The sequence below is a fragment of the Oncorhynchus nerka genome, linkage group LG1 (assembly GCF_034236695.1).
Source record: "Oncorhynchus nerka isolate Pitt River linkage group LG1, Oner_Uvic_2.0, whole genome shotgun sequence".
Lineage (NCBI taxonomy): Eukaryota > Metazoa > Chordata > Actinopteri > Salmoniformes > Salmonidae > Oncorhynchus > Oncorhynchus nerka.
The window spans coordinates 34,611,680-34,625,134 of record NC_088396.1 but is presented as its reverse complement, the minus strand read 5'-3'; the positions used below and the strand labels follow the sequence as shown (position 1 = coordinate 34,625,134).

Here is a 13,455-nt window from a genome sequence, read left to right as displayed (position 1 = left end):
AGATGCAGATTTTTTAACTCACATTTAACAGTTTTGGTCGTAACAGACAATGATGGTTCACTTGGCTCTCCGAAGCCTGCTTTGTTCTCTGCAACCACCCTGAATTCATATTCGACTTTCTCTGTGAGTCCTGTTACTTCATATGAGAGTTCAGCAATGGACTTCTTCGCTGCCCTAACCCATCTCATGCCCTTTCTTTCTTTCTTTTCAACCATGTAGCCTGTGATGTCGCTACCACCATCATCAATCGGTCTTTTCCAGTTGATTTTGACATGGTGTCCTCCAATCTCTTCAATCTCTGGTTTTGATGGAGGACCAGGGGGACCTGCAAACAAAGTATATCACAGTATTTAGGATGCATTAGTGAACATTTACATAACCATTATTCAATCCAACTAAATGAAACAAGTCAGTTTTACATACCAAATTGGTCCACCATCTTAGCTGGCCCAGACACTGCTGCTTCTCCAGGACCATAGTGATTAACTGCCTTCACACGGAAGATGTATTCATTTCCCTGGATTAGCTTCTTGGCAATATAGTGGCAGTCAAGTACTTTTTCTGACAGAATGGTCCAAAGGAGGCGGCTTGTTTCTCTCTTCTCCAGGGTGTAATATTTAACTGGACATCCACCATCTTCAGCTGGTGGTGTCCATGTCAGTGTGACCTTCTCAGACGAAACTCCACTGACCTCAATAGGACCCGGAGCTGCGGGTACATCCAAAACCTTCACTTTCACAACTTCTTCTGTGACACCAAATGGATTGCTGGCTGTAATTGTGTATTCTCCAGAATCCGATCTCCCGGCGTATTTGACCGTCAATGTCGAGGACGTTGCAGTGGACTCAATCTGGCAGATATCTGAAGGCTTGAAGTATTTTCCACCCTTAGACCACACTGATGTTGGTGGGGGTTTGCCTACAATACTTGTTGCAGTTATGACGATGTGGTCACCCGCTCTGACTGTGAGTCCCTCCTTTACAGTGGAATCAATAGTGATGGTTGGTGCCTCTGTTGAAATAATCAATATAGTAATTACCTTCATGGTAGTAAACACACCACATTCTGTTACTTCATTTCATGATTAATAATACAATCATCAATATAAATATATATCTTACCGTATTCATCCTTGCACACAAGTGTATCTGTTTGTTCAGAGGGAGGGCTCAATGCTCCAGCGGCATTTTTTGCCCTGATTCTGAACTCAAACTTGCATCCCTCTTGCAGCTCTTTCACAGTGTATGCTGTGTCCACAACATTCACATTGTTAGCCTTTTGCCAGATCTTGGAAGGCAAATCACGTTTTTCCACGATGTAGCCTGTCAGTCTGTGTCCACCATCGTACTTGGGCTCAGTCCACTGAAGTGTTACAGTACTTCTTGTGATGCTGATCACATCAGGTTTTCCAGGGGCATCTGAAATACAAACAAGAAGGATGCTCAATGTGATTGTAAGACAAAACCTCCCACATTTATGTAATTGTTCACCGTTTTCTGGTCACATGATTATTCCAGTGAAAATATTACAAAAACCAATTGCCAAGGGGACAAACAAGACACAATCCAATCTGGCCTATGGATGCCATGGGACACCTGAATGAACAATGAACCTTGAAAAAATATTCCACTTACCAATTGGATCCAAGGCAACATGCGCCTCAGTTGGTGGACTTGCTCTGCCAACACCGGCCAGATTCGTGGCCATGACTCTGAATTCATATTCCAGTCCTTCAGTTAAGCCGGTGACCTTGTGTTCCTTCATCTTAATGGCTCCCCCTGACCTCTTCCACAGCATGCTGTTCCTCTCCTTGAACTCAACATGGTAGCCTGAAATCAAAGGGTTCATAGATTGTTATGATTGTTAATCAGAATAATTTTTATTCGCCAAGTACATGTACCAGGAATATGACCTGGTGATGTTGTGCTGACGTCCCCTTTCAATTAACCGAACACACTGACAGAATTTAGACAGATATACACAAAATCATTCACTTGACAACTCCCACAAGCATCAACTCAGAAAACATAGAGTTGCTACTGTATGCTAAAAAAGACACTTGTACTCTACCAGTAATTGGAGAGCCTCCGGTCTTCCTTGGGTCAGACCAGGCCAAGAATGATGAATCATGACGCATACTCATGATCACAGGTGCAGGTGGTGCCTCAGGTACATCTGGAAAGGAGCGATAACATTACAATCAGTCAAGAATATCCAAATGACATCTAATGACAAAAAATGATCTATACAATTTAGAAGAAAACTTCACTTACTGAATGGATGCTTGGCAACAATAGGCTCGGATTTGAGTCCTTCACTAGCACCATGCTTGTTCTGTGCACAGACTCTGAAGATGTATTCCGTCTCCTCATGAAGACCTGTCACTCTGAAGGTGGTAGTATTGGAAACTGCTTCAATATCGGTAGCAATGCTAACCCACATGTTGGTTACAGAATCCCTCTTCTCAAGAGTATAGTTGGTTATCTCTGATCCACCATCATCCTTAGGTGCAGTCCATCTCAGGGTGCACCCATCTGCAGTGACATCCTTAAACTTCATTGGTGCGACAGGCATTCCTGGTTTGCCAACCACCCTAATGAAGATGGTGGATTCCTTTACTCCAGAAATGTTTTTCAGTGTGACTGTGTACTTAGAGGCATCGCTCCTCTGGCAGTCACGGATCAGGAGGGTAGTGTTGACTGCTGTGGATTCTGCACACACTCTTCCAGTATCGGTCAAATCCTCATCCTCGCCCTTCTTCCAGGAGCATTTAGGAGTAGGTTTGCCGTAGAGTGGGAGCTTGATGCGGACTATACTTCCCTCCTTTGCAATGTAGCACAGATTGGGAATGCCCCGCAAGTCAACTCCAGGATGAACTAGAAAAGACAGAGGACAAGAATAGGATTAATATCTGCCGGTGAAAAACAATGGTAGTGAGATAAATCACAGATAGTTCATGAGGAGGAATTCCTTATGGGCCCTGGTCAAAAGTAGCGCACTATATAGGGAAAGGGGTGCCATTTGGGATGCAGATAAAGACTTACTGATCTGGTCTTTAGCCACCACATCCAGCTCCTTGTACGGACTGTCACCAGAGTCATTTACTGCTTTGACTCTGTACTTATATTCTTTTCCTTCCACCAGATCCTTGGCACTGTACTGCATGTTCTTGGAACTCATTAGCTCCTTCCAGTTATCATCTCCATTCATAACCTCAAGCACATACACAATGATGCGGCTACCGCCATCACTGAGAGGTTTCTTCCATCCAAGGGTGCATCCTTGCTTTGTGATCAACAAGGGCTTGAAGTCCATGACCGGCCCAGGTTCCTCTGTAATATCAAATGAGATTAGAAGAACATTCTCTCCACACAAAACAATGTAGATTATATTAGATATAATGGATGATCACTCACCAGACGCTCTAACTGAATCTGCGGTTTCACATGCCTCGCCAACACCATATTCATTCACAGCCTTGACTCTAAAACAGTAAGATCTACCAGCCTCCAAATCAGGGATCTTGAGAGTGTTTTTGGCATAGTTATCTTTAACTAGAGACCAAGCTTTTCTCTCTGCATCACGCTTTTCAATAATGTAACTGGTCACTTCGCTTCCACCATCAATAAGAGGAGTATCCCAAAGGATCTTTGCACTGTCCTTTGTTGTCCCCTTTACCATGAGATTGACTGGTGGCCCAGGGGTATCTGTATGTCAGATAGATAAATACATTAAGGATTACAGATTAAGCCATATTTATTTAAGATCTCATGAATCGAGTCTTAAATACAATAATTTCTGCTTACCGTAAACCTTGACAACAATTGTATACATCTTCATTCCGCTGCGACTTTCAAGACTCAGGATATATTTGCCCGCATCATATCTGTTGCAACTCTGGACTAACACCACAGTGTCAGTGTCGGTGCTCTTGATAACGATGTCTTGTCTTTCCTTGATGTTGCTGTTCATTTTTGCCCAGATCACCTTGGGAGTGGGACGACCCTTTATTGTGGCGAAAAGTCTCATTTGGGACCCAGCACGGAGCTCCAGAACCTCCTTCAGGTCAGCACTGAGTTCTGCCTCAGGAGCAACTGAAATCAAAGCAAGAAAACTTGTTTCAATCTACACAATGTTGGGTGTGTACATAGACTTAATTGTAAGCTCATTATAAACTTGAATACTTGAAAAACAAAGTTAATAAATCTACATGGTGATAGAGGTGAGTTTCCTCCCTTACCTTGTAAAGCATTTTGCGCACCAGAAAGGCTATGTATAAATCCAAATCAATTACTATTATTATTATTATTCTTACATATGATCCTAAAGTTAGCCTACAGTATACTCATTCAATCGGGTTAATATTCAAATGTTAGCCTACCCAAAATGTCCTTTGCTACATGTTTGTCTGGCACTTCGCATGTTTCACTGAAGCCCACTTTGTTCACGGCAGACACACGCAGTTGATATTCAGATTTATCAATGAGGTTCTGAACAAGGTAGAATGTGTCTTGGAGGTTCTTGGGCACGTTGCATCTGATCCAGTCTGTTGCGTCTGTTCTCTTGCATTCAACAAGGTATCCCAGGATGTCACTGCCTCCGTTATTGGCTGGTTTAGTCCAGGTCAGGCTAATCGTGCTGCGGCTGACGTCAGTGACCATCGGGTTCACAGGGGGTCCAGGAGGATCTATTGAGGAGCACATTTATGTTATATAAAAGGTCATTATAAATAAATATATATTTGAACATAATATAAAATCTACAGAGGGCAACATTACTGTAAAAGGTACATATTATATAAGCCATTTAACAGAAGCTTTTATCTAAAGTGACTTACAGTCATGTGTGCACATATTTTACATATGGGTGGTCCTGGGAATTGAACCCACTACTCTGGCGTTAAAATTGCCATGCTCAACCAATTGAGCTACAAAGGACCATTAAAATTAAGGATAAAAATGTATTTAATGTATATACACTGGGTGTACTTTAAGAAAGCCTTCCTAATATTGAGTTGCACCCCTTTTTGCCCTCAGAACAGCCTTAATTCATCGGGGCATGGACTCTACAAGGAGTCAAAAGCGTTCCACAGGGATGCTGGCCCATGTTGACTCCAATGCTTCCCACAGTTGTGTCAAATTGGCTGGATGGGTGGTGGACCATTCTTAATACACACAGGAAACTGTTGAGCGTGAAAAACCCAGCAGCGTTGCAGATCTTAACACAAACCTGTGCGCCTGGCACCTACTACCATACCCCGTTCAAAGACACTTACATTTTTGTCTTGCCCATTAACCCTCTGATTGGCACACATACATCATCCATGTCTTCATTATCTCAAGGCTTCTTTATTTAACCTGTTTCCTCCCATTCATCTACACTGATTGAAGTGGATTTAACAAGTGACATCAATAAGGGACCATAGCTTTCACCTGGATTAATCTGGTCAGTCTATGTCATGGAAAGAGTTCTTAATGTTTTGTACACTCAGTGGATATATTAAAAGTATATTAAATAAATATCAAGTATACATTTTTATATTAAAAGTAAATATAAATGTACATATTATAGGTAGATATCAAGCTGCATATTATAGGTGCATTGTCATCCAGAATGATTGTCATCCAGACTGATGTTGGGTAAATTGTTTTAATAAGTTTGGACACTTACTGATAGGATCGTGGGCTGAAGCCACAGTGGATGGCTCACTGGGTTTGCCAAGGCCAGCGTTGTTCAGGGCAATTACTCTGAATTCATACTCTGCTCCCTCTGACAGACCAGCAACTTCCAGGGTTCTCTCTATCAAGGCTTTCCTGTTCAGTTTAGTCCAGTTGACTTCCTTGGTTCCCTTCTTCTCCACTATGTATCCTAAGATGGTTGACTTGCCATCATCGGCAGGTTCCTTCCAGCTAACGGTCATGTGCTCTTTGGTGATGTTTGTGATGACTGGTGCCTCACATGCCCCAGGGACAGCTAAACATAATGATTCAAGTATTAAACCAACAGTCTGTTAAATGATTTACTGTATTAAAACTACTGCATTAAAGTATATGAAAAAAGTAAATAGAAATCTTACTGAATGGATTCCTGGCATAGACGGGATCAGTCACGATGGCTTCTCCAACCCCAAATCTATTCTCTGCGCGGACGCGGAACTGGTACTCCCGTCCCTCAATCAGTTTCTTTGTGGTGAGTTCAAACACATCACCCTGAATATGGGCTGCGACCTGAGCCCATTCAGCTCTACTGGTCTCACGTTTGTCAACAATGTAGTTTGTGATGTCCGAGCCTCCATCGGCAAGAGGCGCCTCCCAACTAATCTGGACACTATTGGCAAACACGTCACCAAACTTGACAGAGACTGGTGGACCGGGGACATCTAAGAAGAAGAATATGTTTATGTTTCTTGATTATAATAAATGTAATATGTTTCTAGTTGAAAAAAACAAATATCTTGAAATATATCTTTGTCTGTCTTTATACTTACCGAAAACAGTTAACTTAATTTCTCCAGTTTTGGATCCACTTGCATTTTCTGCCAAAATAGTATACTCTCCTGTGTGTTCCTTTGTTACTCCAAGAAGCTCTATGCTGAAGAGATGTCTCAACTGGGACATCTTCAACGTCTCAGAAGCTCTCAATACTTCCTCTCCCCTCTTCCATGTAACCTTGGGCATCGGTTTTCCAAACACCTCTGCCTCAAGAAGTACATTTGCCCCAGCCTTCACTGGCTTAAGCCTCTTCATTGGGATTCCAATTTCTACTCTTGGTGGCACTGAAATGATCATTGAGACATGGTCAAAAATGCACTAAAATCCAATCAAATCCATGGTATATACATATATGTACTTAATTTAGAGGAAACAAATGTCAATGCACTATTCCTACCCTTCTCTGCAGAGACCAGAACTGGGTCTGTGATGTCTGATGCCCGGCTCATGTTGACAGCGGTCTTTGCGATGACTCTGAACTGGTACTCCATGTCTTCCTCCAATCCAGTTGCAGTGTACTCTTCTCTGGGTACATTCTGACTGCTGGTGTTGCAACGGACCCATTTGTCTCCAGGGAGCCTCAGGGCCTCAACATAATATCCAATTATCTTGCTTCCACCGTCATTCTTTGGTCTAGTCCAGACCAAGGTGACTGCATTCTTGGTAACATCAAGAACCTCTGGTTTGCCAGGTGTGTCTGTGCAGGAATAAATCAAGTACACAATGTTTGAGGAAGAAGTCGTACGATTTATGTATCATAAAAGAAAAAAAGGAATAACAAATACACATACCAACTGGTGTCCTTGCTGTGACGAAGTCAGACTTCTTGCTTGGTTTACTCTGTCCAGCACGATTGATGGCAGATACTCTGAAGTTGTATTCCAAGCCCTCAATAAGGCCTGCACAGGGATATTCCATTGATCTGACAACTGAGTCGTTAGCTTTGACCCAAAGGAGACTGTTCCTCTCTTTGCGTTCAATGTAGAAGCCAGTAATAGGGCTGCCACCATCACTCTCAGGTCTGTCCCAGGCTACAAACATACAGTCCTTGTTGACCTTGGTGATGTGGCAGTTTAAAGGCTCACTGGACACATCTATTGATAAAATACATCAAATAAAAACAACTTTTAGATTAAGTGAACGATACAACAATACAACAGAGTTTAGTAGATTTTTTGTGTGAAACCCACCGAAGGGGAATTTGGCAATCATCCTGTCCGATGTTAGGGGGTCTGAGATTCCATAGCGATTCTCAGAACGGACACGGAAGATGTATTCCTTTCCAGGGATGAGCTTTCCCAGTCTGCAGCCAGTCTTGCCACAGGACGATACAGCGTTTACCCAGTCGCCTCTGATCACGTCACACTTCTCCACTACGTAGTTTGTAATCTGGCTTCCGCCATCTTCAATTGGTGCTTTCCAAGAGAGTGTGCAGGCATCAGCGTCAATGTCACTGATCTCAAATGGAGGCTCAGGCGCTCCGGGGATATCTGAAACATTAACATACAGTCATTATCAGCATTCATATCTAACACAATTTTCATTCGAATAGTTTGAAAATAGAACCGACTAATTATTTTATGCAATTAAGATACAAACCTCTGATGATGATTTTAATATGCTGATCTACTTTAGCACAGCTGTTCTCAGCAACCAAACTGTATATTCCACTGTCGGTTCTGGACACGTCTTTGATGATGAGCACACACATGTTTGCAGATTTGTGCACAGCAAGACGACTAGAGGAAACAACATTGTCATCTCCTCGCATCCATGTGCAGGTTGGTGCTGGCTTTCCAGACACAAGAGCTTCCACTCTGAGTTTAGCTCCTGCTTTGGCAGACACAGCCTCCGCCATCATAATCTTGGGTTCCACTGAAAACCAAATAAAAATGATTTTTTTGTTAACTTGATTTGATGAAAAATAATTCCTCATCACACACAAAAATCACAATTCTATTATGTGTGGATATGTTGTGAATAACATTGGTTGCAAAAAAAAGAAAACTTACGCATCTGTTCCTTGATCTCATAAGCGTCCCTAGTTTCAGTGTACGAACTGCGACCCATAATATTTCTTGCGGCCACCCGGAATTTATACTTCATACCCTCCTTGAGTCCGCTAACTGAAAGGGTTAAATTTTTAACAGTTGTGTATGCCATCCATTGTGGTTCTGGCTTCTCTTCCGCTGGTTCTTCCACAACCACAGGTGCAGGTACAGGTTCCGGAGGATGAGCAGCTTCCTCTCCTTCTACTGGTTCTGCTGGTTCTGGTTCTGGTTTGGGTGGGATGAGCCCCATATATTCAACTATATAACCATCTATCTTAGCTCCTCCATCACCCAATGGTTTCAGCCATCCCAGAAGTGCACTGTTCTTTGTAATTTCCAATACATCAATCTTCGGGCATGGTTCAGGTTTGCCTGAGGAGAAGAAAACCAGCAAAATGTTGTCAAACTTCAGACTTAAATAATTGAAGGCTAGGCTTCTAATGCAACTAATGAATGGTCCTTAGATCATTAATGAAACGGTCAACCAAAAGGGTACTTACTGACAGGATCAGATGCCATGTAGGACTTTGGCGAGACCTTCGCAACTCCAGGACCATATTCATTCACAGCAGTGACTCTAAAGAAATACTCTGTGCCTGAAACAAGTTTCTTGACGTTGGTTTCAGTCTGTTCAATATTGTTTGCGACTGGTCCCCAGGTCTTGCGATCGATTTCACGCTTCTCAATAATGTAATGAGTGACTGCACTGCCACCATCGTTCTCAGGGGGTGACCATGCCAGTTTGGCAGACGTCTGTTTAATATCTGTGGCATCCAGACCCACTACAGGCCCTGGGGTATCTGTTGAGGGGAAAAACATGTAATCACATTGACATGTTTATGTAGTACAACATATTATAAGATTATGGGCAGATATTCAAACTGCAAGCAGCAATAGAGCAATGCAGCAGTTCTGAGATGAGCGAAAACACACTACTTACCCAGTACTTTGACATTGACAAACACTGCCTTCTCCCCAGCTGGGCTGGACAGGGTCAGGGAGTATTTGCCTGAATCATCCCGTGTACTTTCAGGGATAACCAGGAAGGTCATTGTGTCAATGATGTCCACATGGCCCTTCCTGACAACGTTATCGACACCCATTCTTCTCCAGCAGACTTTGGGAGCTGGTCTTCCCTTGATGGTTGCCACCAGTCGGATGGGACATCCGGCCCTGACTGTCAGACCGTCCTTCAGACTAGCATCCATGTCAATTTCAGGTGCCTCTGTTGGTCGAAGAAGGTGTAGATAGATGTATTAGTGTGATGATACACTAATGATCTTTCACACAATGTAATTCAACTGAAATATGCCACATTAAACAAACTCTAGTACTATTTACTATTCACTGACTAAGTCAATCGGGATGAGCCCATCTGCTAAATTACAAAAATGTGAATGTAAAATGTAAATGTATTTTAGGACTCACCAAGGATATCCTTGGGTTGCACGGGCATCGTAAGATCCGCCGTTAAGCTCATACCGCATTGATTTTGAGCAGAAACGCGGAATTCATACCATTCATGATCATCCAGACTGGAGACAGTGAATTCACATACAATTAGCTGGGCTGCGACATTACACCTCTTCCATGCCGCATCCTTGTTTCCCTTGATCCTCATTTCCACCACATAACCAATGATAGGAGCTCCACCATCAGAAACAGGCTTTGTCCACTTCAGTGCTACAGAGGTCCTTGTACTGTCACCAACCTTCAGATTTGTTGGAGGGGCTGGGACATCTGAAAATATCAAAACGAAATAAACAAACTGCATATTAACACAGATACTTTGGATATACAAAGGCTAAAGCAAAACCATTGTGAATGTATGATTTTATCATATTTAGAACTGCTGTACTATACATACCAAGAGAATCCCTGGCGGCGAGTGATCTTGAGGGTTTGCTTGGTTCACCAAGTCCTATTTCATTCTCAGCCCTGACGCGGAACTGATATTCATGATCACGCAGCAAACCAGTGACAGTCAGTTGGGTCGAATCAATGGAATGCTTTGTGCAAGGAGACCATCGTACTCCGAATTCTTCCTTTTTCTCCAGAATGTAACCAGAGATTTCCTTTCCACCGTTATTCTCAGGAGGGTTCCATGTAACGGTCATCTCCTCCTTGGAGATCTTGATAACTTCTGGTGCTTCTGGAATGCCAGGTTTACTGAATTCGGTCCTTGCCACAATAGGTGCGCTCTCCACTGCAGGACCTGCCCCCATCTTGTTTTCTGCACGCACCCTGAATATATATTCATTTCCTTCTACAAGGCGGGTTACTTTAGCAGAGTTGGTGATCACAGCAGAAGAATGTATGGACCACACCATTCTCTTCTTCTCACACTTTTCTATGATGTAGTTATAAATTTCACATCCACCATCATCATCTGGCATATCCCATGTCAACATGCACCTATCCACTGTAACACCATTTACAACTAGGTTGCTGATAGGACCAGGTCTATCAAGCACACATACATTCGCCCATCCAGTGGCTGTTCCAGCACTATTGGTAGCAGTGATGTTATATTTTCCAGTATCTCCACGTCTTGAGTTTGTCAACAGGAATTTAGAGAATTCTACACCGGCTTCTATTTGGAGCCTTGGGCTCTTGGTGATGTCCCCTGTGTCTTTCTCCTTTGTCCACTTTACTTCCGGAGCTGGTTTTCCCTTGACATCAGCTTCAATTGGAATGGCGTCACCGGCATTAACCACTAGAGTCCATTGCAACTTCATCTTGATCTCTGGCACCACTAACTGTTCTTTAACCTCAACCTCAGCAGTTGTCACCCAGTTGCTCTCACCTCCTTCATTCTTTGTCTGTACCCTGAACTGGTAAATTTCGTTTTCAATGCACTTGTCTGCCATGAAGTAAGTTTCCTTAATCGCACCCTTGTGCAGTCTCTCCCATTCCTCTGCCACTTTAGGTTTCTTTTCAACATGGTAGCCCAGGTTACGGCTGCCACCATCATAGTCTGGTCTCTTCCATTTCAGGAAGACGAATGTCTTGCCGATCTCAGAGATAATGAAGTCAATAGGGTCACCAGGCTTCTCAATGGGATCAACAGCAAGGATGGCTGTTTTGGTCTCTGTTGAAGGTCCAGCACCAATTTTGTTCTCTGCACTCACACGGAAGAAGTATTCACAACCCTCATGGAGTGGTGCCTTCATAAGGCGTTTGGTGCAATCATTTGATACCACTGTCCAATTCCTTTGACTAGGTTGACGGCTCTCAATAATGTACTGTGTTATTTCAGTTCCTCCATTATCCTCTGGGTTCTCCCAGGAAACCATGCAGGATTCTTTTGTCACGTAAGTGGTCTTCAGATTCTGACAGACGCCTGGAGTGTCAAGCACATTCACAATAATGGTAGCCTGTGCTTGACCACTGCTGTTTTTAGCAAGGATAGCATACTTTCCATAATCTTGCCTTACTGCATCTGAAATCACCAGCTCAACCAGAGGGAAGTTGTTGTTCATCTCAGTACGCCTGTCTATGCCAAGAATCTTGGCATCCTTAGACCAAGTGATATCAGGATCTGGTCTACCTTTAACTCTAGTAACAAGATTGATACTCTGTCCCACCCTAACTGTCAGAAGGTCACGGCAAGCAACATCAACTGTCAGCTCTGGGGGAACCAGAATGTCCTTGGCAAGGACTGTTTCTGAGAGCTCTGTAGGTTTTCCATCTCCAATAATATTGGAAGCGCTAATGCGGAACCTGTATTCCATGCCCTCAGTAAGTCCCATTGCTCTAAATGCGCACATCGGGATGAGATCCTTATGAACTTTCTCCCATTTGGCGCTGGCTGATTTCTGACATTCAACTATATAACCTAAGATGGGGCTGCCTCCATCTCTTGTTGGCTTGGTCCACACCAAGTCAGCATATGACTTGCTCCAGTCCCTCAGCTTAGGGTTTAATGGGGGTCCTGGCTTAGTAATAGGACGGGTGCACTTCACTGGATCTGATACAGGAGAGGGCTCGCTGACGCCAGCAACGTTCTCAGCAAAGATTCTGAACTCGTAGCTGTTGTTCTCAAACAGACCTGATGCTCTGTATCGGAGATCCAATACAGGTGTCTTGTTGACGCGGATCCATTTCCCTGTCATTTCTCTGCGCTCTACTACATAGCCACTGACTGGACTGCCACCATCAAATTCAGGCAGAGTCCATTCTATGGTCACAGCATTCTCTGTGATATCAGAGCAGGTTGGCTGGCCTGGAGGGCCAGGTGGATCAAACATATGTTTGGCAATAGTGGGAGGACTCTCAAGTCCAGCACCAATGCCCACCTTGTTTTCTGCACGGACACGCAGAATATATTCACGACCTTTCTCCAATCGAGAAATTTTAGCCTTTGTACCAGTGCATCCTGAGCACACAACTGACCATGGTTCCCATGCCTTTTTGGTATCCTTCTTTTCAACAATGTAACACGTCAAAGGAGTGCCACCATCATCTTTAGGTGGTCTCCAGTTGATGACCATGTGGTCAGGGGTAACTTCAAGGATGTTGATCGGGCCAATGGGGGCACCTGGGACATCGAGCACAGTGACGTGCAGAGCAACAGTCTTGCTTCCAGCAGGGTTTGCCACGGTGAGGAGATACTCTCCAGTGTCACCTCTGACACATCCAGTGATGGTGAGAGATGTGTTCATGCCCTCAGTGTCGATCTTGACGTTGCCCTTTGTTTCCAGTTCCTTTCCGTCACTCACCCACTTGGCTGTGGGAGTAGGAATTCCTTTCATGACTGCTGGGAGTACGATAGTGCTTCCAGCCTTGACAATCAAACCCTCAATAAGCTTCACATCCACTGAAATAGTTGGTGGCACTGAAAAAAGAAACATCAATGTTAGACTCTGAGGCATGTGGGCTGTTATTTATTCTTATTGTTGATCAAAGAAGTC

The 13,455-nt window shown here is 43.5% G+C and overlaps 1 protein-coding gene across 1 annotated transcript in view; it reads right to left on the bottom strand.

Annotated features, from left to right (window-relative positions):
• Positions 1–13,455, bottom strand: part of ttn.1 (titin, tandem duplicate 1) — a 169,639-nt gene that overhangs the window by 50,426 nt on the left and 105,758 nt on the right. Inside the window, exons 147-168 of the mRNA XM_065018424.1 lie at positions 10,410–13,379; positions 9,971–10,282; positions 9,483–9,767; positions 9,043–9,342; positions 8,504–8,914; positions 8,091–8,366; positions 7,682–7,981; positions 7,283–7,585; positions 6,889–7,188; positions 6,488–6,775; positions 6,077–6,379; positions 5,671–5,973; positions 4,382–4,687; positions 3,807–4,094; positions 3,417–3,707; positions 3,045–3,332; positions 2,274–2,876; positions 2,071–2,175; positions 1,635–1,829; positions 1,122–1,418; positions 424–1,011; positions 23–325 (exon numbers count right to left, since the gene is read on the bottom strand). Coding sequence (XP_064874496.1) covers positions 23–325; positions 424–1,011; positions 1,122–1,418; positions 1,635–1,829; positions 2,071–2,175; positions 2,274–2,876; positions 3,045–3,332; positions 3,417–3,707; positions 3,807–4,094; positions 4,382–4,687; positions 5,671–5,973; positions 6,077–6,379; positions 6,488–6,775; positions 6,889–7,188; positions 7,283–7,585; positions 7,682–7,981; positions 8,091–8,366; positions 8,504–8,914; positions 9,043–9,342; positions 9,483–9,767; positions 9,971–10,282; positions 10,410–13,379 — 9,615 coding nt within the window. The remainder of the gene's footprint in view (positions 1–22; positions 326–423; positions 1,012–1,121; positions 1,419–1,634; positions 1,830–2,070; positions 2,176–2,273; positions 2,877–3,044; positions 3,333–3,416; positions 3,708–3,806; positions 4,095–4,381; positions 4,688–5,670; positions 5,974–6,076; positions 6,380–6,487; positions 6,776–6,888; positions 7,189–7,282; positions 7,586–7,681; positions 7,982–8,090; positions 8,367–8,503; positions 8,915–9,042; positions 9,343–9,482; positions 9,768–9,970; positions 10,283–10,409; positions 13,380–13,455) is intronic.